We start from the raw sequence: 23,810 nt of genomic DNA, 5'->3' as shown, positions 1-23,810 counted from the left end.
AGCGCGGTGACGTGTAGCTGTACGCGCCTTTGTAAAAAAATAAAAAATAAACAAACTGAGGCGCCCTTCTGAAAGATATTTTTTCCACTTAATATTAAAAAAAAAATGGCAAAAAAACCCCAAAAATAAAATCAAATCGAATAAAGAGACAGCTACAATGTTTTCAACAACACAATTGCAACCTCTCTTTTCTTTTCTTTCTTTCTATTTTAAAATTAATTTATTTATTTTATTGAAAATTAGGTGCCATTTAAATATCCCTAGCGGAACATCTCGAAAATCATTTTCCAGGCAGACTAAATTTGGTATTAATGCATTTGAAGGTTGTGGCTTAACACAAAAGCATAATTTGTTTCAAATTAAAATGTTAAAAACCAGTGGTGGTAAGTAACGAAGTATAAGTACTTCGTTACTGTACTTAAGTACAATTTTTGTGTATCTGTACTTTACTTAAGTAGATTTAATAATGAATAATTTCTACTTTTACTCCACTACATTTTACACAATCTGTACTTTCTACTTCACTACATTTCTACAAAACTGTCGCGTTACTCGTTACAACCAAGTCGCATTGGTTTTTTTCCGTTTAAATGTGAAGTTCAGGGACTTAAAATGGCGCCGTAAAATCCAAGCAATAACGTGACTTACGTGTCTGTTGTCACCCATCGCCTCCCCCTTTACTCGCACGCGGAGCTACAGACATGCGCAGTGGTTTCCTCTGAGCGGGAGAAGATGTCCGTCTAATGGTCAGTAACATAGACATAATTTATGTATATTATAGTATACATTTACATATATAGCTGGAGTTATAACTCCATCTCTTTATGTCTATGGTCAGTAATATAATAGCGCAACATAAGATATGTCGACATGTAAAATCAGCAGCGCTTCGCTTTCACAGACGGTTGAGCAAAGCATGTTTTATAGAAGAATGTTAGCATAGCTGCCAATGACGGCAGATAAATGATTTCCCTGTAATTATAAGTTGTTTCTCCATCCTTAGCATATTTAGCAGCGAGTGAATGAAGTTGAATGACAACACTAAGACGCTCCTACTGTTTCTGATTGCTTGTTTTTGGTCAGAACAATGCAGTACTTTAGATAGTAATAGTAGTTCAGGAAGGAGGTGGAGGAGATTGTTTTCAATGATTATCGGTCTCATAAACTGTCACGACACGGTGACACAGTTTTAACAAATATGGAGAAAACATATTTTTTTTTATTAAAGTTATATACTGCAGCATGAATAAAATGCCCAATCTAATATTTTGTCAGGAGACCCAAAATTCCTGGCGACGCCCCTGGTTCCAGCTGTCGGCAGAAGCTCAGAAGTGAGGTTAAAAGCTGAATGAAGCTTCATATCAGGAAAAGGAGTCTGAAAACAAATCAAAAGAGCTCCGTGAAAAAGGGGAGTTTTAAAGACAGCACTCAGCTTTCAGAGAAGCAATCAACTAACTGCAGTGCATTCTGGGTAAAAGTGGCAGACAAGTTTGTAGTTCCCATCTGATTGAACAATTCCAGCTCTTGGCAGGGCTCAGAAGGGAGCATAAAAGCTGAACCGTGTCATGTCAGAAAAACTTAGTTATAAAATAAAGAAATAAAAAATAAAATAAAAGAATGCGATGAAAAAAGGGACTCCACAATCAAAATTCCAATCTTCAGAATAAGATACAAGCAATAATCCTGCATCCAGTGGAAGTGAGCTGAAGAAATAAAATAAAACATGACCACCCTTCTTATCCTTTTCAAAGAAAGTAAAGAAAGTAATTAAAATGTTCTGAAAATAAAATTAAATACTGACCTTTTATTTACTGGATGCCATTTCTATATTTTAGTTTATATAAACTAGCATTTTGGAACAATGCAAGAACATAAATGAACCATATTTTGTATAAAACTGTAGCAACAATAAAGAGATTTGGTAAAACACAACAGGGCATCGAGGTAAGGTCAGTGTCTGGCATAAAACAAGTTTCTGCAAAGAGGAGCCATAATGTTACCGCGTGGGAAATTTCCACCACACGAACTAAACCACTTCTAAAACACGACAAAAACAATATAATAGCAGAACTAGCATGATCTAGATTAAACATATTTCAATAATATGCAAACAAGAAGACTATCTTTTATAAAATACATAAATATATGCAAATGCAAATATATGTCAGCTAATATATCATTATCATAATATCATTCTCTTTTGTTATGACATCATAAAACAGTATTAAGTACTTGAACTTTCCCAAGATCTTTCATTCGAGGACTGAAGAAAGACTGGCAACTTGTTCTAAAAGTTGTACAATGGAGGATCTAGAGTTTATTGAGGAACTTCAGGAATTTTATCTCAGGATACCAAGAAAGAGGTTACAACTTTTGAATACAGAGGAATTACTAGATGAAATTGCAGTACTGATGAAGAAACTTAAAAGATTTTACGATTTGGAAGACTGATGAAGATGAAATAGTGGAGGCTATAATGCAACATCTGAGCCCAGAAGTAAAGAAGCCGCAGCGTCCACCATGGAGTATGTGGATTTTTTTGACTGATTGGGGAGAGACGTTCATGAGCGGCCTCAGTTTTGGCTTGGGTTTCGGTACACCTGCTGGCATTGTACTGACTTTGTGTTGTAAACTCCTGTCCTAAACACTGTTCTGAATTTGGATGGTGCTTGTGGTGGATGCTCCTACCACCACCGCATCATGTGCCGCTGATAGGAACCAGCTGGAGGAGGAACCATTGACCATTTTCTGAAAGACTGAAGGGGGGAGACTTCAAATTGATGTTTATTTCATTTTGTCACTGAAATATTCACTTATTGTTTGTGCCAAGTTAAAGTTAGTTTTGCTTTATTTGTTTATAGAATGCTTTAGTTAATTTTGTATTTATTTGTTCTTTTGTTAGGTCAGGCCTCCCTCATGTGGTAGATTTAGGTTACTCCACCCCTATTTAAGCAGCCTTTTGTTCTGTTTGCAGGTCAGTTTTGTTTGTGTTCAGTTAGAGTTCAGTTGACCTCAGTTAATTTGGATCCACATTTGTTACATATCCTTTGATTTATTCTTGCTTTAAATCTTTAAGCTTTGTAAATAATTTTTTTAAAAATTAAATTGAAACCTTTTTCTACTTTGAACATTTTTTGTCCTCGTTTGAGCTTGGTCCCTCACAGTTAGTGTCAGGAGTGGGATGCTTCATTTCTGAGAAAGGCTTCCAAAATGCCTGGAAGGGGAAGAGGACGAACAAGAGGAGCTACACCAACAGTTCAAATTGTTTAAAAGGGAGAGCCAGTCCCAGACCACGCCCTCTGCTCTTCAGACAACACCACCAGTGCGGTCTACACAACCACCAGACCCTGGAGTAGCAGCTTCACCTCAGCACAGTCAATCAGTTGACTTTTATGCACAGTCATCTGTTTCTCATGCACCTAAATTGCAAAAATTGAATGAAGAAGATGACATTGAACATTTTCTCATTACTTTTGAAAGAACAGCTTCTGCCTGCAGGTGGCAAAGAACTGACTGGGCTTTTCATTTAATACGATTTCTAACAGGCAAAGCCAGAAGTGCCTTTGTGCACATGGATGTTGATTTGTCTATGAATTATGATCAAGTTAAACTAGCTGTTTTGCAGAAGTATGACATTAACCTACAAACAAAGATTCCGCTCGCTTCAGGTGGAGCTAGAACAGGGGTGGGCAACTCCAAGTCTCGAAGGCCAGTCTCCTGCAACTTTTAGATGCATCTCTACTTCAACACACCTGAGTCAAATAATGAGGTTGTTAGCAGGACTCTGAAGAACTTGACCGCACTTAGGCGTTGATTAAGCTACTGGATTCAAGTGTGTTGGACCAGGGAGACATCTAAGAGTTGCAGGACACCGGCCCTCGAGGACCAAGTTTGCCCACCCCTGAGCTAGAAGAAACTCCAGAATAGCTCTACATAAGGCTGAAGGAGCTGTATGTCAAATGGGTGCAACCTAAGGGCAAAACAGTCAAACAAATCAATGAAATAATTATTTTTGAACAGTATTTAAGAATGTTGTCACCAGAACTTTAGGTGTGGATAAAATAACATAATCCAAAGACTGCAAAAGAGGCTGCTGAACTGGCTGATGTATTTGTGGCTGCAAGGAGGAGGAACTCTTGGGCTTTTCAAAGCTGGAAAAAAGATGGCCGCCATCAATCTCCAGCCCAACAAATGACTGTGCCTTATCTATGCAGACTAGAATAATTATTTCACACTGATTCTGGGTCAATAGGTCACATGACCTGGAAGCTATTGAAGAAAAACTCAATTTTGACCAAAGAAATTCCTATAAAAAGGAAAATGATTTAAAAGGGAAAACAAATGACTGTGCTTCATTTCTACTGATTTGTAGAACTATTTCAAAGTGATTCTTAGTAGTAGATCAGATGACTTCGAAGCTATTGAAGAAAACATATTTAATATTAAAATTATTAAATAATTAATAATATTCTATATGACTTTAAAATTTAATGGAGGATATTGTGTCATGTAAAAGCATGAATTAGCACCAACAATTTGTTAGTTTGTCACGTTTCAAGGCATTTATTTATTAAGTATTTCGGTAATTTGCTGACAGTCCCTAAGTGAACCTTCGAGCGCTCGTGAGCGGTGGAGAACCGCTGGCCGACATTAGTGTTCATAAATCGGATCAACCTTGAGCTAAACGCCGCTTACTCCGAGGAGCTCGAATATCGAATATACGACTTGAAACTAACTTCACTGTGGTAGTACGCATGTGTGGCAGTTTTTTTTTTGCAACTTTGAGCTGATTTGTATTTTATATTTTTATTATAATTCCAGTTGTTACGGAACATCTGTTTCAGTGATATGCGGTGGGGTTCATGGCTGGTGAGGCACTGACTTAATCAAAATCACAAGATCTCCTGCATGTCATTGTTTACCTATGGAAACACAGGGTGAAAATCAGTGGTGGGAAGTAACGAAGTACAAGTACGTCGTTACTGTACTTAAGTACAATTTTCGTGTATCTGTACTTTACTTAAGTAGATTTAATAATGGATACTTTCTACTTTTACTCCACTACATTTTACAGTAAGTATCTGTACTTTCTACTTCACTACATTTCTACAAAACTGTCGCGTTACTCGTTACATCCAAGTCGCGTTGCTCTTTTTTTCCGTTAAAATGTGAAGTTCAGGGATTTAAGGTGGCGCCGTAAAATCCAAGCAATAACGTGACGTAGTGTCTGTTGTCACCCATCGGCTCCACCTTTACTCGCAAGTGGAGCTCCAAGACATGCGCAGTGGTTTCCTCTGAGCGTCAGTAATATAATAGCGCTGCATAAATCATAAGATATGGCGACATATAAAATCAGCAGCGCTTCGCTTTCACAGACGGTGAGGACTTCGTCCAATTTTTAACGTCACTTGGAAGGAAAGCTTAAAGAAAGGTAAGATCTGTGGACGTGATGCTAGCAAAGATAGCTGTATTGACTGAAACACATGTTGCATCTGCGATGAAAAAAAGTTGTCACTCATGGCTGATTTACTGTGTGGAGGTGTTGGCTGACGTGTTGCATATATGGGACAACGCTGTGACCAAAGTGCAATATTGTAATATGACATTCATGGACAATCCGATTCTTCTGGACGGATCTTGACCAAGTCCTATAGTACTGAAGCCTCACTGAGAGCCGTTCTTTGTTCTTGTAATGCTCTGCGTACACTGCAGTAGCTATTTTATTTCATTAACATATCTTTATATTTAATTGGCAAATAAATAAAACAAGAACGTAGGAACACAGAGCATGCTCATTGCTCTTTGTTTTCGTCACCTGTCATGGTGGAAGACATTGCAGCAGGAGGGAGGATGAGAACAGTCAGTGCTCCTTCTGCTTGGTTACTTCTTGCTTATTGGGCCTTGGATAGTGTTCATAGTTGAGTGTTGTTAATTGCTATGTGTAATGGTGCAATTTCTGACATTGGCAATATGGGCAACCGCCCAGGGCGTTATTTTTTTAGGGATGGCAGGAGACCTCTGTGTATTGTGGCACAGAGATGAAAGCAAAATGGAATGAAGAAGAGTTTGAATTGTCACTGGATAATTTATTTCAGCTCTAAGTGTTTAATATCTAGGTGTTTTTATGGGAAAGTAAATCTTTCAGATCAATTTGAGAAGCAATTTTGATAGGTGCACTTAATTTTATTGTCATGTAGCACGGGGTGCTGGTTTTGATTTGGTCTTGGGTTCAGTGGTCTAGACTACAACTCTGCTACGAGGCTCCTTGGTTCCATGTCCTCCTCTGCCAGTTGGATTTCTTTCAAAATAAAAGCCACTAGTGGAAAAAAAAAAAAGGTGAAGTTCATGTTATATTAGGACAGGAGACCAAATTTTTCCATCCCTGAAATTATAATGCATAAAATCAAATATCTAAGTCTAAACTATATTACAGAGTAAACTCAATAAAAACAGGCTTTATCTGTGGCATTGTTCATTAAAATGGCACATTACTGATGTATTAAAATTAAATACGATTGGTACACTTAATGATATTAGTGATTAGGCAATGCATTCGGCAAGTACTTTTACTTTTAATACTTAAGTATTTTTAAAAGCCAGTACTTTTTTACTTTTACTTAAGTAAAATGTTAATGTGGTACTTTGACTTTTACTTAAGTACATTTTTGTCTGTGTATTTGTACTTTTACTTAAGTACATTTTTTGAGTACTTTCTCCACCACTGGTGAAAATAGCTAAATAAATTATCTTATCGTTATATTATTGTTCCATGATGACAGCTGAGGCTCTGCCTTCCCTGACCGCATGTCACTGATCTGTTGTGTTCAAATGTACAAGTATCAGATTTTAGTAGTAAAGCATTATGTTAAGCCCTTAATCCACTGAAGAAGTTTAGGATTGTGAGATATATTCATATTCATCTACGATTGGCTCGAGATCTGTTCAGGGCGTACCCTGCTTCTGGCCTATTGACCTCTGGAGATAGGTACCCTGACCCATCATGACCCAACTAGCAGCGGTGGGAAGTAAAGTACAAGTACTTCGTTACTGTACTTAAGTACAATTTTCGTGTATCTGTACTTTACCTAAGTAGATTTAATAATGTATACTTTCTACTTTTACTCCACTACATTTTACGGTAAGTATCTGTACTTTCTACTTCACTACATTTCTACAAAACTGCCACGTTACTCGTTACATCCAAGTCGCGTTGCTCTTTTTTTCCGTTAAAATGTGAAGTTCAGGGACTTAAGGTGGCGCCGTAAAATCCGAGCAATAACGTGACTTAGTGTCTGTTGTCACCCATCGCCTCCCCCTTTACTCGCACGCGGAGCTCCAGACATGCGCAGTGGTTTCCTCTAAGCGGGAGAAGATGTCTGTTTAATCGTCAGTTATATAATAGCGCTGCATAAATCATAAGATATGGCAACATGTAAAATCAGCAGCGCTTCGCTTCACAGATGGTGGGGACTTCGTCCAACTTTTAGCGTCACTTGGAAGAAAAGCTTAAGAAAGGTAAGATCTGTGGACGTGTTGCTAGCAAAGCTAGCTGTACTGAGACACATGTTACATCTGCGATGAAAAAAAGTCACTCATGCAGATGAATTATTGTGTGGAGGTGTTAACTGAGGTGTTGCAAATATGGGACAGCGCTGTGACCAAAGTGCAATAAAGTGATGTCATTCAGGAACAATCCGATTCTTCTGGACTGATCTTTACTGATTAAATTTATTTCAGTATTTAATATCTAGTTTTTTTATGGGAATGTGGATCTTTCAGATCAATTTGAGAAGCAATTTTGATAGGTAAAAGTAAATTTCTTTGTGTCACGTAGCGCGGGGTGCTGGTCTTGACTTGGTCTTGGCTCCTCGGTTGCATGTCCTCCCCGACCCTCCTTCTTTCCATCCCCTTTCTGTCGGATTTCTTTAAAAATAAATGCCACTAGTGGCAAAAAATGAAGTTCATGTTATGTTATTACAGGAGACCAGATGTTTCCATCCCTGAAATTATGATGCATAGAATCGGATATCTAAGTCTAAACAATGTTACAGAGAGTTAACATAATAAAAACATGCTTTATCTGTGGCATTGTTCATTAAAATGGCACATTACTGATGTATTAAAATTAAATACAATTAATATTGTATTAGCCACTGCAGTCAGCAAGTACTTTTACTTTTAATACTTAAGTATTTTTAAAAGCCAGTACTTTTTTACTTTTACTTAAGTACAAATGTTAATGTGGTAGGTTTTCCTTTTACTTCAGTACGTTTTTGTCTGTGTATTTGTACTTTTACTTAAGTACATTTTTTGAGTACTTTCTCCACCACTGTTAAAAACTAAACAGCAAAAAAAGTATGTCAGATTATCTTTAGCAACATTTGATTAGTTTTGGCAAATTCCATATAGGTTACATGAAATAGCACAACAGAAAACCAAAACCTACTTTGTTTCAGATTGACTTTATATCAAGCCTAAATTGCAATTTAGAAAAAAATTTTTTTAATTAAATATCAATTGAATTTTCCTGAATTTAATTATCATTTTCACAACATGTGCCTTAGTTTTTTGGATTTATTTTTTATTAGCAATGCATAGCATCTCAAGGCAGATATCTTCCTTTTCATAAAACCTTGTGAAAAGGTTTACAGAATCTATGAGCACTGCTAAAATTCCCAATATTAATTTTAGAAATGGAACCGAACGAGTTCCCTCCAGAGCAACCAACTGATGAGAAAACCGATGGCTTCGTGACAAAAAGTACGAAAACCGTTCAACAGGAATGTCTCCATATTTAACACCAAGGGGAAAAAAAATGTCTTAAGCCACAGGCTCAGATGTCACTGGAAGCAGAAATGAATTGAAGACCATCTCTGCCTACACAAGAAAGAAGCATTTCTTATGGAGTGATCTCCCCTAATGAAGCAGCCTATTTCCATCTCCCACCCGACGCACCGCCGACATGCCAAAGCAACAGCGGGATGAGCAGTAAAATCCGAAAGAAAAGAAAAAATCTTCTGCATCTGTGTGTGATGGAGAGACTTGGGGTGACCTCATGACCGCATACTTTCTGTTTTCACACCACTACACCACAGTTGTTCATTAACTGGCTGTCACAGGAGTGTGAACTAAGATCTGCAGGCGAAGATAACTTAGCAGCTAATTAGGATGAGACTGAAAAAGGTTTTAACGAGCCCAAGGATAAAAGTTTCAAGTTACGCATTTGTGCCCGATTCCATACATGGATACCTGTGGAAGAGGACATTTAGCACAATTAAAATATTCAAATCGGCGCAATAAGTCGGGAAGAACGCCGGGTGCAATACGTGCATGCATTTACATACTTGCATGTTTGGTCATGAAGAGTGTGTGTACGTGTGTGTTTTCACAGTGCTGCAGGCAGGCCAGTTAGCAGCTCCATAATGATATAATTGTTGCATGAAGAGGCAGCTGCATGCTCCACCCAGGACATGAGTGCATGACATTCAACACACACAAATATGAATTATCCATTGAAATACACAAGGGGGAAAAATAGCTAAAATTGGACAATCCTTTATTTTGCACTAGATATAAGTAACCGTAAACACACATGATGAGGGGACTTGGCAGTGGAGAAGCTGTCCGCACTGATTTGCATCTGCAGTGGAGTAGAATCTGTTGCCGAGGCACGAGTCTCTGAGGGAGGTGTTGACGGTCAATCAAATGGACCAAGAGTTCAGACTGAGGTCAGGATGAATTCTACCATAATCCTCTAACTCAGTAAGACACGGTGATCAAGATTAGATCTTGTTTGCGCCACAGAGAATGCTTTCAAAGAGAGAAAGTTTGAAAAGGTTTTGCAACTTTTAAAAATATATCATAAGAAGACATAAGCGTACGAGAGTTGGCTTACCTTTACCAGAGGTCTGAATCCTGTGGCCCCGGAGCCGCAAGTGGCTCTTTGGATTTTCCACACAACATCTCCTAATATCCAATGCCTACATATTATAAAGAGATGACACATAACATTTGTGGATCTATATGAGTTTTATTTAGTCGGACTGAGGTAAAAAAAAAAAAAAGAAAAAGAGGGCTCTTTTGATTGTAAAAGTTGCAGATAGTTGGTCTTTGTCAATATTTTTGCAAAAGGAAACACCTAACTCTGGATTCATAAGCTGTTAAATAATATTTAGAATCCAAGATTAAATGCATTACACACTGCTGTATTTGAGTACTACAAAGTCTGAAGAAAAGCCCCAGAGGGTCGATTTGTCCGTGGATTTGTAGGTACAGCTGAAAATCCTAAGTAATTGTCTTTCACTCATGTATTCTCAAGTATGTTACTTTACGACCGCTACTTCGTGCACAATTCACAAATACGTCAGTATGGCCACTAGATGGAAGAACGCAACTTCACTTTGTCAAGGTAGAACGTGTAGGAGTCTTTGGTCCTGCAGATTCATCATCACCCGTCACTCAGATGAAGCTTAGTTTGCGATGTTCCAGCAAAAAAACCCCAGACACAACCTGCACAACTCGGAAGGGAAAAGGACAAATATCAGAGCCCCGGATCCAGCTCACTTTTCTTCCCTCTGACTTTTGTGATTTTCCATCCACCCTATTTTCTCTTCCACGCCCCCCCTCCCCCTTTCAAACTTACACACTCATACACACATTAGGAGAGCAAGGGAAGAGCGTTCATTACCATTGCGTGAAAATAGATGGCACAGGTTCAAACAGCCATAGGTGAAAATCCTCTTCAGAAGTCAGTGATCTCAACACCTGCCCATGGCTGATATGACTCCCTCTTTCCCTGTTTCTGTGTGTGTATGCGTGTGTGTGTGGGGGGCCTTGCCCTATGAGAGGAGCACTCTCAGTGACGGCTTACAGAGACAGAATGAGGACGTCACAGGTGAATGAATTTGTTCGAACTGACAGATGTGCATGCACGTATTTTCTCTCTCTCTTGCACACATACGCACGCAGGGTTATATCTCTTGACACACATAGCTGTGCTCTCGTTTTGCTTCTCACACACACACACACACACACACACACACACACACACACACACACACACACACACACACACACACACACACACACACACACACACGTGTACTGCCGTAGCTCTGTGGGGGCCAGCTGGGGCTTCTGCAGCAGCACTATCACACATGAATAACCAAGGCTTCTCCTCTGCTCTGCAGCATTGGCTATTCAATACCTGACAGGGCGCCTTATGGTGGGTAGTCTCTATGTGTGTGTGCGTGTGTGTATTCCTGGCGTGTGCATGGGCTTGCCCTTAGTTACATGTGTCCATATCAATCACTGTCATATTAAAAAGGGTAAAAGTGAGAGTTAGAAGAAACTCTCCTCACTTGTCAAGGAAACATCCCGTTTGTCATTTTCATCTCAGATTGCAGATTGCCTTTGTCAAACTGCAAACGTAACTGAGCAAAAATATTCACATCTGTGTGTTTTTTGTTGGAGTTATTAGTGGAGTGTTGCCATGAAGCTATAACTTACACAATCATCAACAGTTTTCATAGCCAGGTTCATCCAGTCACAATAACAGTCAATTATTGGGATGCTACCTGATTCGTGAACACAAATCTGGACATGGTTTGGGAAAACAATACATGGTTTGAAAATGTTTTCCAAATGAATCTCCAAAAGATGCGCTGTGTATTGATGTTTCGGTTGCATTTACTGTGACTCTTCTGCTAAAATAGTAAAAATAATAATAAAAAAAAATCCAGGTCAAGAAATTTGGTTTACAAGTCACTCAATTATTAAATATTCCACTGCAGCAGTACAAATTAGAGAAAAATAGCAAAATGGATAGACAACGTTAAAAAAAAAAAAAAAAGCTTGGCTTTTTTTTTTTTATTCAGCTACGTAGTGTCGACATTTTTAAGATCCAGCCAGCACAGGTAAGTTCAGCTGCATGAGGCGTATCCCTACCAACTTTGAACAGATTGAATTTCTTGCCTATTCTTTTTTTAACTAGGCCATTTTAACACATGGTTATGCTTTGATCTCCGCAGGAGTCAAACTCCAGTCCTCTGGGGCCGACGTCCTGCAACGTTTGGATGCGTCTCTCTATCAACACACCTGAATCACATATAATTAGGGCGTTAGCAGGACTCAGTCAAACTTGACTCCAAGAGAACGTAACTTAGTCATTTGATTTTATTTTGCATTTTGGACACATGATAAAGTCGTACGACGCCAGCCCTCGAGGACTGGAATTTGACACCGTTTCATTTCGGAACATTAATCATGTAGATCACATTACCCGATGATCAGTGTTCATCATGCCGTGGTCTTACAGACAGGCTGTGTTCCTGCGTATTCCTGCATGATGGCGTCCAACATCAATTAGCAGTCTGACAGGAGTTGCCTAATCCACCAATATTAGCCAGTCAGGGGCAATTTTGTTCAATGTCATTAAAAAGGATGATTTTCAAACAGCATAAAAAGATCTGTCAGACATGTCTACACTTTTTAACTCGGCAACACGTGAAATATTTGGACTTGTGGAGTGTTTTTCTTAGCTGTTTATTCAAAAGGTTTTCGTGACAACTATGTTCAGGTGGTTTAATAAAGTAAAAAAAAAAAAAACTTGGTAAGAAAAAAATTTAAGCATCTTGATGTTTTTCACAGGTTTACCGCATCTTGCTGTGGAAAAAGGCTTACGGATGTGTGTTGTCTTTTTTGTGGTTGAGCCAGCAGTTACAGCACATTTTATGACAGAAAGGCAAATGAAAAGTGAAGGCAACAAAGACACGATCTGAATAAAAGCGGATTTGGGAAAATTATCATTTTTGCTCGTTTTTCTGCCCGTTCTGTTGCTCTGCTGTCATCACAGATTTTTATTTTTTTTTCCTGCTTCGTTTTGCGTCATAACCCTTCATGCTTTCCTTTGACACCGTGAATCTTTATGGTAATTTCAAACGCTAAGGAAACCATTACTATTCAAACACAAACCTTGCACTTAGCCACTCATGTCATCAATAGTGTATAATGTACAAGCTCTTCAGAGAGGATTTCTAGAAAGTTACTTAAACTCTTAAGACTGGATGTAGCATTACGAGGTTATGTAATTGAATGCATTGAATGACTGAAAACCTCTCCATAAAAAAATATTAGAAAGGATCTAAACTCCTTTGGGTTTAGCTCAGTGTTGCTCAACCTTTTTTGGACCAGCGTCCCCCTACCCTTGATCCAGGTCCCTCACTGCCCCCCACCAAAGAATTTGCAGGCTACTTTGCGCTGACCATTATTTTATCATTAATATTACTATCACTATTGTAGATGTTTTGATTTTTATTCTTGTTTCTGTATTTATCATCAGAAATAATTTCCCAGAGAACAAAAAAGCCATGGGAATAGAAATTATTTTCACAGGTGTCTACGAAAAATGCAATGAACATTCAAGTTAAAATTGGTAGGCCTATCAGCAGCCAGAGTGGAAAAAATATTTTGTGTCATTTTCTAGTTGTTAAATGTTGCACAAAATGACCAGATAAAAGATGTACAGCAATGCCAGTTTAAACTTTGAACTATTTGCATAACGACTGAGCTCTGCAACATTAAAACATGGATAGAACTGTAACTACATTAATCATAGCTCTTCTTCTCTTCAGTGTTTGTCAGACTCTGGTGGTGCAGCTCTGTGCTGCCTTCAGGAGAATGGACCACAGTAGTAAAAAGCAATCTTTCTAAACAGGTGACTTAGTGCTAAGAATTTCTTACATTTTTGAAACCTTAAATGTAATTTAAACACTGAAAGAATATCAACCCATTCTTCCATCCATCTGCTCACCCTTCCAACTAGTAAGTAAGTAAGTAAAAAAAAAAAAAAGTGGGGGGTTTTCAGGAAGGAGTTGAGAGTGGGCGGTCAGGAGGTGCTTCCAGATGACTGGGCAGCTACAGCTAATGTGATTAGGAAGACAGGTAGGGAGGGTACTTGGTGTGTCATCTGGAAGGAGTAAAGTAGATAATGAGACTTGGTGGTGGAACAAAAACGTCCAGGATCACACACAGAAAAAAAAAGTTAGCTGAGAACAGGTGGAGCACTGAAAGGACTGAGAAGACTGGACAGAAGCAAAGGAGGACGCAGCATATGGAGAAGGTAGAGGTGGCAAAGGCTAACCAAATGGTGCGCAATGACCTGTATGCTGGGCAGATAGTACAGAGGGAGAGAAGAGATGAAACGGATGTGCAGCAGATTAGGGGGATTGAGGATAGGGATGGAAATGTACCAACAGGTGCAAAGAGTATAAGAGGTGACTGTTGCGGGTCAGGAAGCAGCTAAGATTAGTAAGGGAGATGTGAGGCAAGCTTTGGGAGAGGATGGAGATGGGAAAGGCAGTTGTTCCTAATGGAGGTATGGAAGTGTCTAGGGAAGGTTGTAGTAGAGGGTGGAAAGGCGTTCTGGTGCTGATTTTTAACAACGGGAGAGATGTACAGAACTGTAGCAACTACAGAGGAATAAAGCTAATAAGTGAATGAAGCTGTGGGAAAGAGTGGTGGAAGCTATAGGCTTAGATCAGAAGTTAATGAGCAGCAGTGTGGCTTCATGCCGAGCAAGACTACGACAGATGCTAATTTTTGCTTAAAGGCCGCTGATGGAGACGTACAGAAAAGAGAACAAAATTGCGTTTTTGTAGATTTAGAGAAAGTGCGCGATAGGGTTACGAGAGAGCCGATGTGGTATTGCATAAGAAAGAAGGTCTGGAGTGGAAGATAATTATGTCAGAGAGATGCAGGACCTGTGAGGCAGCAGTGAGGTGTGCTGTAGGAGCTGCAGAGGAATTCAAGCCGGAGGTGTTACTGCATTAAGGATTGACTCTAAGCCACTTCTCGTTTGTTTTGGTGATGGACTGGATTTTCTCCATGTAATCCTCCTTCCTCCCACAGTCCAAACACATGATTTTTAGTTTAATAGATGTCTCCAATTTTTCCTTAGGGATGAGGAAAAATTGGAGGAAAAGTATGATGGACAGGTAACCTGTACAGTGCGTACCCCTTTTCTTGGCCAATGACCACTGGAGATGGGCACCAGCCACCCTCGTCACCCTGCCTGGACAAGCAGGTATAGAAAATGGATATATAAACCATGTGACATTTTCAGTCAACTTCACAGTTATGTAGCACTACTGTGTCACTCTAAAGGAATAAAATTCCTCTGAAAGGCTTTGTTTGGAATATCAAAAAAAAAAAAAAATGTTCAAGGACACTTTTGCTTGGTACTTTATTTTCAAAAAGTCTTTTGACTACTAGACCTGACATTTAAACATCTCTTGAGCCCAGACTAAAAGAGCTGGGAAATGGGAAGTTCCATCTATAACACACAGTAGACCTGGTTGCTTCACATCTTCGTAAGTACAGACAATTTCTCACAAAAACTTTCATCGTATAAATTACAGCCCCCCCCACACCCTACCACTCTATCTTCTCCTTTTCCCCTTACATCTCACTTTGTCTGACCTCCCCCTTCAATCCAATCCTCTCCGACTCTTTGCTGACACGCAGCTGCATGAATGTGCATGGGTAGACACACGCACACACACACACACACATATACACACACCAGCAGCCACATAGCTGGAGTTTTGCCATGACTTAATGGGCACGGGTGCAATGAGAGTCGAGAGGGAACACTGGCAAAGACGGAATGAAACAGAGAAGGCCGGAGGCATCCGCGGGGTGAAACAGAGCAGTTTCTAGAAAGGCTGTGCACAGGAAAATTGAAGAGCTATTTTCACGCCACATTAAGTCATGCCAGCCTTTCACTGTGGGACTACATTCAGGCAGAGAAGCCGTGCCTCTATTGTAAAGGCTAATAATCAACGCAATGGACTTATTACCCAACACTGCAATTCACAGGCCAAGCTAGACAGCCTCAAAGAAAGGAAGGCGAGAAAAGGAGGAGGAGGGGCAGACATGAATACCAATGGATTGTAACAAATGTGACTGTCTTCAGTACAAATCCATTCGTTTTATTTGCTTGAAATTTAACTCGATCCAAATGGATATCTGGATAAATGGAACCCAACCTATTTGGGCAAAGCAAAAAAAAAAAATGAACATGATTGGGAAAATGGGAAATTCCATTACTAAATCTTTAAACCTATTCCAGACAATACTGTGACAATGACTGGTGTGTGTGTGTAAAAGCCTTTGCATCTCTGTGCATCTGTTATGGAGACTGCTCTAACTGCATCCCACTGCTGTCACTTGGGGTTGCTTCATAGAAAATATAAAATTGCGTGTCGTGGCTCGTGCCTATCATGTCTGCGCTGGGTAAGTACATTAACTATAGGGTATCTGAAAGGCATCATTATGAGCAGGAGTGTTAACATGCCTATTATACAAAGCCTTCTAATACAACATGTCATTTAAGCCCCTAGTACTTTTTTTTTTTGTAGGAAAATTTATATTAATATGTCAGCACTGCTGTTTCACAAAGACAATGCTAACAAATTGCCTGCTTGTGTAAAAGCTATTATGATGGACTCCATGCTAGAATAGTTTTAAAGTTCATTCATTCTCTTGAAACTAAAATGTGATTTGAAAAAAAAATGCTTATGCACATCTAATTATTTATGCAACATACAAAAAGCAAGTTCTAACCCTTTATCAGGCAGTCCTGAAGTTTCTGAATCTTGGATTGATATGAATTTCACCAGTGAGAAAAAAAAAAAAAATTAGATGTGTAAACATATGCAATGGCGAATCAAGACTAAATATAATGTCACTGTTTGATTATTCACAAAATCTGCCATAACCTAATGGCAAAGGGGCGCTCCACGTCCCCTCTGATCTGTCAGTAAAACACTTGAAAGAAAGATGTACACAACTACAAATCAATTACAAAGGTGAAAAAGACATTCACCTAAAGTATGGGTGTTTTTCCAACATGACTGGACATAAAGATGTTTAGAGATCGAAAATTTAGTTTGGTGTTCTTCTGTCTTGAAGTGAGTCAAGACGCTATGCTAGGATCAAAATAACGTTCTGAGGCCTTTGGCAAAAAGAGCAGCTCATAAGTCCTTGAAGTGACTCAAACTAGTCATTTAGCGTTGTAACATTTTCCCAGTAGAGCCTAATAATTGTATCACAGATCTACCTCTTTAAACAAGTCTTCCTCTTTGGCACAGTAAATGACTTCTCAGCATTTAGAAAAACTGACAAATTTTTTTTAAGGAATGCATATAAAATTAAGCTAGTGTGGGAAAAAGTTTCAATACCTTATTTATTTATTTATTTTTTTTAAGTCTGTTAGATCTTTTAACACACTTGAATCCCAAGAGAGACGCAAAAAGTGTGGGTTATAAAGCACATCAAAGCATTTTAGATCAGTCAACACCATCCGTCCCATTCACCGACTTGTGAGTTCTGAGAAAATCAAGCGTGTGGGAAAACGGTTCCTACCGTGAATAATGTAAGGGAAACAAGAAGACAACTCGGTGAAAAGGAAATTTGTTGTAGAGATTGAGAGAAGCAGAGACTATAGTTTTTGAAAAGAGTCTTTTATTTCTTTTTTTTTTTTCCCCTTCTGTTTCAAGTACGGTCCTCACTCAGCAGGTTCATCTAAGAAGCATGGACACACGATAACACACAACTCGAGCCAGCGCATCTTCAGGTGAAACTTCTGTTTTGTCTCGATTAGACTGTAGAGGTGCATGTGTGTGTGTGTGGGTGTGTGTGTGTGTAAACGGTGGAGGGTGTGTGTGGGGGGGTATCAGCATTTTTACGGTTTGGATCAAGTGAACAAGAGTCCTGTTTTACACAACAGAATTGTTTTTTTCGGCGAACATTTGTTGCAATTAGTGACATCGACATCAGCACATAAAAATTATATATCTATATAATTATATATTTATATTTATGTTCATGTATTTATAGATTTGTCTGCTGTCTCAACAATCATTCTAGTGATTTTTTTTTTCGTTTTTTATTTTTATTTTGTACCTTTATTTTTATGCTGTAAAACTGGACAAACTGTCAGTAGGAATGCCTTGTTTGGACATTGATCTTTTTTTTCACAGGAACGCTCACACACATACACCCCCCCCAAACGGAGGCATACGCACACTACTACACACATGCATGCATAGATACACTCGCTCATGGTTCACATGAGCACACTCAACGGGGGCCACGCATTCTTAGTCACACACATGCACGTATACGTAAACACACACGTGTCCCAAACGCACGCCCACACATGCTCGGCCGGAACGGAGAGGCAGATCTGTACAACTACGGGAGGGAGAAGGTGCCCACAAATCCCCCAGCAATAAGTACGGCTTCACCTGATTAAAGCACAAGAAAACCAAAGTTACAAACAGAAGAGACGGCCACCGAGTTAATGTCTGTAAACCTGGACAAAACTCCCCGGGAAGTCTTCTGGGACCTTGATCTGTCAAAGTTTGGCACAATGTGATGTGTCTCCTTTTCTTTACTTCTACTGTACACTGACATAAACAGGTGGATTTGGCCAAACGGACGAGTTTTGATACCAAAGGATTTACTGAATTTTAACACTGTCGAAAGTATTACCCCTCCCCCCACCCACCCCACCCAAAGTCAAACAGCAGTCCTTTCCAAAGACATAAGAGTGTGCTTTAAACATACAACTATATACTCTTTTGGCAGTGAACAAAAAAAAGCACTTTTCTTGATTGGGACTCCGAGTGCCGCTGCTCTGCCAGTTCCATGCTCTTGCAGCCTTTAAGATGCTCTTGACGTTTGATTATGTCCACTTGAGAAATTGCAATTGATGAAGTGAGCAAAATCACAAACATTGCAGGGATTCCTCTCAGGCCCGGGATAAAATGAGGGAATAAAAAAAAATAAAAATCATTTGTCCACTCACAGCTAGCCCCGTCGTTCCTGATTGCCGTGTTCATGTTTCGCTTTTTTTAAATTTTTTTTTTTTAATTCGCTTGTTGTTTCAGTCAGTCGGAAAATAAAAATCTGGATTTTTGTGAGCAGTCCATCCAAAATGTGTAATATACACATTAAATCCCATTTTTAGGCGTACGCAGGAAATAAGAATGTGTCCGAAAGTGTAAATATAAAAAAGTAGAAAGAAAAACAACAAATGTAAAATAAAATAAAAAAAAAAAAAGACCTACGGTCTCTTGGAAATGACATTCTTTGAAAACAAATTCCAAAGACTCTACACACAGCAAGGTCTTGGCAACAAAAAAAAAAGTATTGAATAAAAGCAGTGCTACGTTTGTCACTTTGGTGAAATGGTAAACATCCACTTCTTCCCTTGAGGCTGGTGTGCTTTCATCTTTCGCTGTGCTTTTATTTTCCCTCACCTCCTTGAAAACGCTCATGCCATCTCGGTCTCTCATCTCTCTTTATCTTCGACGGTGATAGAAGGTCAGACCACTTCCTGCTTCCACAGAGTGAGAGCCTTTCCTCATCAGCACCCTATTATTTCTTGATCCCTCCACTCAAGGCATTTACATACACTCCCACGTTTTTCCCCCCACTTCTTATACACGCTGTACTTCTTCATATCAACTCCCACTTAACCCAATTTGGGATGAAATGGAGCTAACTTTAAAAAAGGTAAGGTGGTCTAGAAAAAATAATAAATAAAAAAAAAAATGTAGGCATGCACATGCAGTTTCTCTTTGTCACTGATTGATTTCCCTTCTTGCTCCGTCAAATTCATTCACAACAATTTTTTTTAAAAACACAAATTTCCTATCATATTTTAAGGTCTTTTTCCCCCCCCCTTTTCCAAACTGCCACTTAGATTAACCTTGTTTTAGTCTGCTAATCTCCTGAAAAAAAAAAAAAAATCCCTGTCACACAAGCACACACAGACCGTCTCTTGCCCCCTCCCTCCCATGGTCACGGTCAAACTACACCCAGGAATCAGGTGAAGCCGGGTAGTGGCTCGTCTCGTAGTTCAGTTCGCTGTACGGCCGTGAGGCTGAGTAGAAGTCTACGTAGTTGCCAGTCGACTTGAGGCCCAGGTGCATTCGAAGGTCCTCCCGGGGGTCTCGCGGTGGTCCGGTGGCGTTTGGAGGCGGCTGGGGTTGGACCTGAGGCTGGGCCTGCGCCTGCGCCTGCAGCTGCGGCTGCGGCGGTCCCGGGTCGTCGTAGTAGGCCTCGTCGAAGCTCCGACTCTGGCTATGAGGTGGAGGCTGCGGCGGCTGCGGCTGGGGGAAGGAAGGAGGAGGGGGGTAGAGGTCGTAGTCTTTTAGCATGGTTGCTGACGGGCTGTCCTGCTGGGGCTGAGGGGGCACCACGCAGGACGGGGCTGGACTCTGGTGGGGCAGAGAGGTTTGGACGTGGCAAGTGGGGTAAGTGCAGAGGGCGCGGACAGAGTCGCGGGAGTCGAAGTAGTTGGGAGCAAAGTGAAAACCAGGAGAGAAGTAAAGCAAAATGGAAAGCAGGGGGTCAGGTGGAAAGGAAAAACAAAGGAAAGAGGGTTTAAAAAGCAGGCAGAAGAGGGACAAGAACTCATGCTGTGAATTCTCTATTACAGGCAGGCAGTGATGGGGCAATTTACATCCAACACCGGCTCTCACACGGGCAAGCTATGTCTGTGCGCGTCGGTGTTGCGTAAAAAAACCCCATCGCTTCAAAAGCTCATTACGCTTATTCACTTCAGCTCAACCGGTAACGGTGAAACTTGAACGAACTCAAACTTTAATTAGAATTTTAAGAGATCCAACCCAATTTTATTTACTTATTTTCTTTTACTTTTAATTCTCCCAACTCAAAGACGGAGATGCTTTCTGTTATCCCTCCCTCCTCACCGAGGAGAGACATTAAACAGAGGCAAATAATTAGTGCAATCAAACGGGATAACAGCTTTAATTGCCAGTCGGGTATTGTTCCTGGTTGGGGTGGTTTAAGAACGCCTGAGCTGAGGGTGAACATCCGTTGCAAACTCTGCCAGGGCATCTCTTATCACAGCGAGACACCTTTTTATTTTGATCTGCTGTGCCTCCTCCATTCTGCTGTAATCTTTCCTAATAAGCACCTTATTATGACAGCGTTTGCCAGTTTAGGAGAGCTGTGATGAAATACGTGCATTTCTCAAAGACTGAAAAATCTTGGATGTAAATAAAACTGTGCACTTGTGTCTATAAACTCACCTGGTTTTGCTTGATTTCATCGCTGGCAGTCAGGTAAGAGTTTCGGAACAACGTGGACGACCCGCAGGACACTTGAACTTTATGGATGATAAAAAAAACACACACATTTGTTAAATTACATCTACCATCACCACTGCTAACCATTCATATCTTTCTGCTTTCTTTTTTTGTTTTTAAGCAAAAAACAACAACAACAAAAAAAACTCTGTTGTTGCATAAACTAATTACAAACAAGTAAGGCAAAAAATACTTCAGGCAGCTTATTTAAAAGTCTGGCATTATATGTAAAAAAATCCCCAACAGAATAACAGAGATATTGGAAGTACAAATTAAAGGTGAAACATAAGAGGCTTACAGAGAATGGTAATCACAGAAGAGAAGAGGGGAGTATTAGTGATAGCAGCAGCTGGTTGGAAGGCAAGGACAGAACTAATTTATAGGTGTAGGGACAAAGCAAAGTGTGTTCAAGATTGAAGAACGCAATAAGTAAAAATATAAACGTGGAAAAAAAAAGGTTAAAAAGGAAATATAACTGATAGGTGAAAGGGGAAATGGAATAAAAAAGATGAATCAGGCGATTAAAATAAAATAATTTAATTCTACTTTGTCTCTCTCTCTATGTGCACACGCACCTGCCATGCCGTCTTTCCGGGATGTATGCTCTCCTTTGTTGCTATGGAAACCAGCGTTGGTTGCCGTGGAATCATAGTCTATCTTGCGTTCCTTCAGACTCGTCATCTCTCTGGGGGAGGCAGGAGCGCTTGCTGCACACGTGCGCGCACGCACACACACACACACACACACACACACACACACACACACACACAAACGGATGCAGACATTAATGAGAGCAATAAACCCAGAACAGCAGAAGCCTTCGCATTTTGCCTGCTTGTGTTTGCACGCGTGTGTGTGTGCGTGTGTCTTCTCTTGGTCTTTCAAGGTGCACGCTCATTATTCATCATTTAGCTTGTCAGCAGAAAGGGTCACCTCCAGCGCGTTAAGGAACGTCTGGGAATTCAAGCGCACGCTTATGGGGCATGTTATTGGAATATCAAATTTTGCATCTGGTGTGCAATACCTCCTCAGTCTGCGCAACATATTCAATTTCCTTGTGTTCTTTGTGTGTGCAAAGCTCCTGTAAATTACACAAATCTGAAACTGTCGAGATATTGATCAAGAAAACAGGCTTGCCAACAGCTGGGTCAAGTCCTGAATTATGCAATACCAAATTATCACATAAGGAGGCCTTGAACATTATCTTGACAGGCCACAAACGGAGCCCAAACCCTGCCGCAGATAAAACACACTCAAAGCAATAAAACACAGAAGGAATCCAGCTATAGAAATGTTCACTGAATCTTAACGTGAAGGCATCAATCAATACGTCCTTTTTAATACATTATCTGTTAGTCAGTTCCAATAGTGGTGTTTAACCTTATTTTTACTGAATTTCAATCCAATATCAATATAAAGAGTAATTTATAGAAAATATTTACACCTATCTGTAAATATATACAGGTTCTTCCACTATGTATCACACAAAATATCAAAAGGCGGTTAAATATTGTTGAAAAGTTAATTTATTTCAGTAAGTGTGAAACACATTAATCACAAAGACTTGATGTTTTCAAGTCTTTTTTTCTGTAGGCTACGATGATTTAAGATTAATATCTTACATCAGACTAATAAAAATACTTTTTTTTTTAAGTACAGGAATGTCGGCTTACTGAAAAGTGTGTTTAACATCTTCTAAGTTTTTGTAGTTATTTAATCTGATGAACATGCTTGAATTTGACTGCCATTGAAGCAGATAGCCGGTAAATTTGTTTGGAATCAGGAGTCTAGAGTTCATTTTTAACAGTGCATATTACTTGATGTTATTTTTATTTTTGTAGTATTCTTGTTTTAGATATTGAAAAAATACATGCATGTGTATTATGTATTTTGGATTATTTTTCGCCCAAAGCTTTTTGTGCTGTAAGACATTTGGTGTTTACACCAATTCCATCATTACTGTCGGATTTCAAAAGTTTAAATAATAAACCTGCTGGTTTCCCACAAGGAAAAGGTCATCATTGGTTACAGTGACCAAAGGAGGTTGGCCAGTAGTGTCTGGTTGTCATGGCCTTCAGTCTGACTGTACGAGGGTAAAACATTCTGGTACCCTGTGGTCGCCATGGGGGAGACATAGGTCTCTCCCTCTGTATTCCTTGCTGCCCTCTCTCTCCTTCAGCCCCTTAACTCAGCTCCTCTTTCACGGCTTTATCATTCTCTTCTCACATCAACTCTTTCATTCCTCCTTTCCCAATGCGCCTGCATGCTTTCATTACACCCTTTTGCTTTGATCCATCTCTGAGGACTCGGATTGCAGTCTGGAGCATATGCAGTGAGGAGATACTAATGCATGTGGGTTTGTATGTGTGTGTGCGTGTGCGTGTGTGTAGGTGTGTGTGCGTGTGTGTGTGTGTGTGTGTGTGTGCGTTCCTGGGCGAGTGTGTGGTCGAGAAGGAGTAAGAGATTAGAAGCAAGAGGTGAGGATATTGCTGCGAACAGGTGCAGGTGGAGAAGGACAAGAGGAGCAAGTGAGACGATGAGTTAAAAGCATGAGAGGGGAGTGGGAGTCAGGGTGCGTAAAAAGCAGAGGAAGGAGGATCAAGAGTCGCATCCAGTGATTTAGAGTTT

General features: G+C 39.9%; 1 protein-coding gene across 7 annotated transcripts in view; it reads right to left on the bottom strand.

Annotated features, from left to right (window-relative positions):
- Positions 1–9,539: 9,539 nt before the first annotated feature.
- The window catches only part of ctnnd2a (catenin (cadherin-associated protein), delta 2a), a 229,647-nt gene continuing 215,376 nt past the window's right edge, over positions 9,540–23,810 (bottom strand). For 5 of the 7 annotated variants that reach the window (XM_081601621.1, XM_081601618.1, XM_081601620.1 and 2 more), the window contains 3 exons: positions 21,758–21,889; positions 21,126–21,202; positions 17,507–20,288 (listed from right to left, as the gene is read on the bottom strand). In XM_081601621.1, coding sequence (XP_081457747.1) covers positions 19,881–20,288; positions 21,126–21,202; positions 21,758–21,889 — 617 coding nt within the window. In that variant the 3' untranslated portion in view covers positions 17,507–19,880. Of the gene's footprint in view, positions 9,811–9,895; positions 9,981–17,506; positions 20,289–20,824; positions 21,044–21,125; positions 21,203–21,757; positions 21,890–23,810 lie in introns of those variants that run through there. The other 2 variants (XM_081601622.1, XM_081601623.1) reach the window with 2 other exon arrangements.

The sequence above is a fragment of the Poecilia reticulata genome, chromosome 20 (genome assembly GCF_904066995.2).
Source record: "Poecilia reticulata chromosome 20, P_reticulata-male-v2, whole genome shotgun sequence".
In the NCBI taxonomy this organism is placed as follows: domain Eukaryota; kingdom Metazoa; phylum Chordata; class Actinopteri; order Cyprinodontiformes; family Poeciliidae; genus Poecilia; species Poecilia reticulata.
Note: the sequence above shows the minus strand (reverse complement) of the source record. Positions and strands in the feature narration are given on the sequence as shown.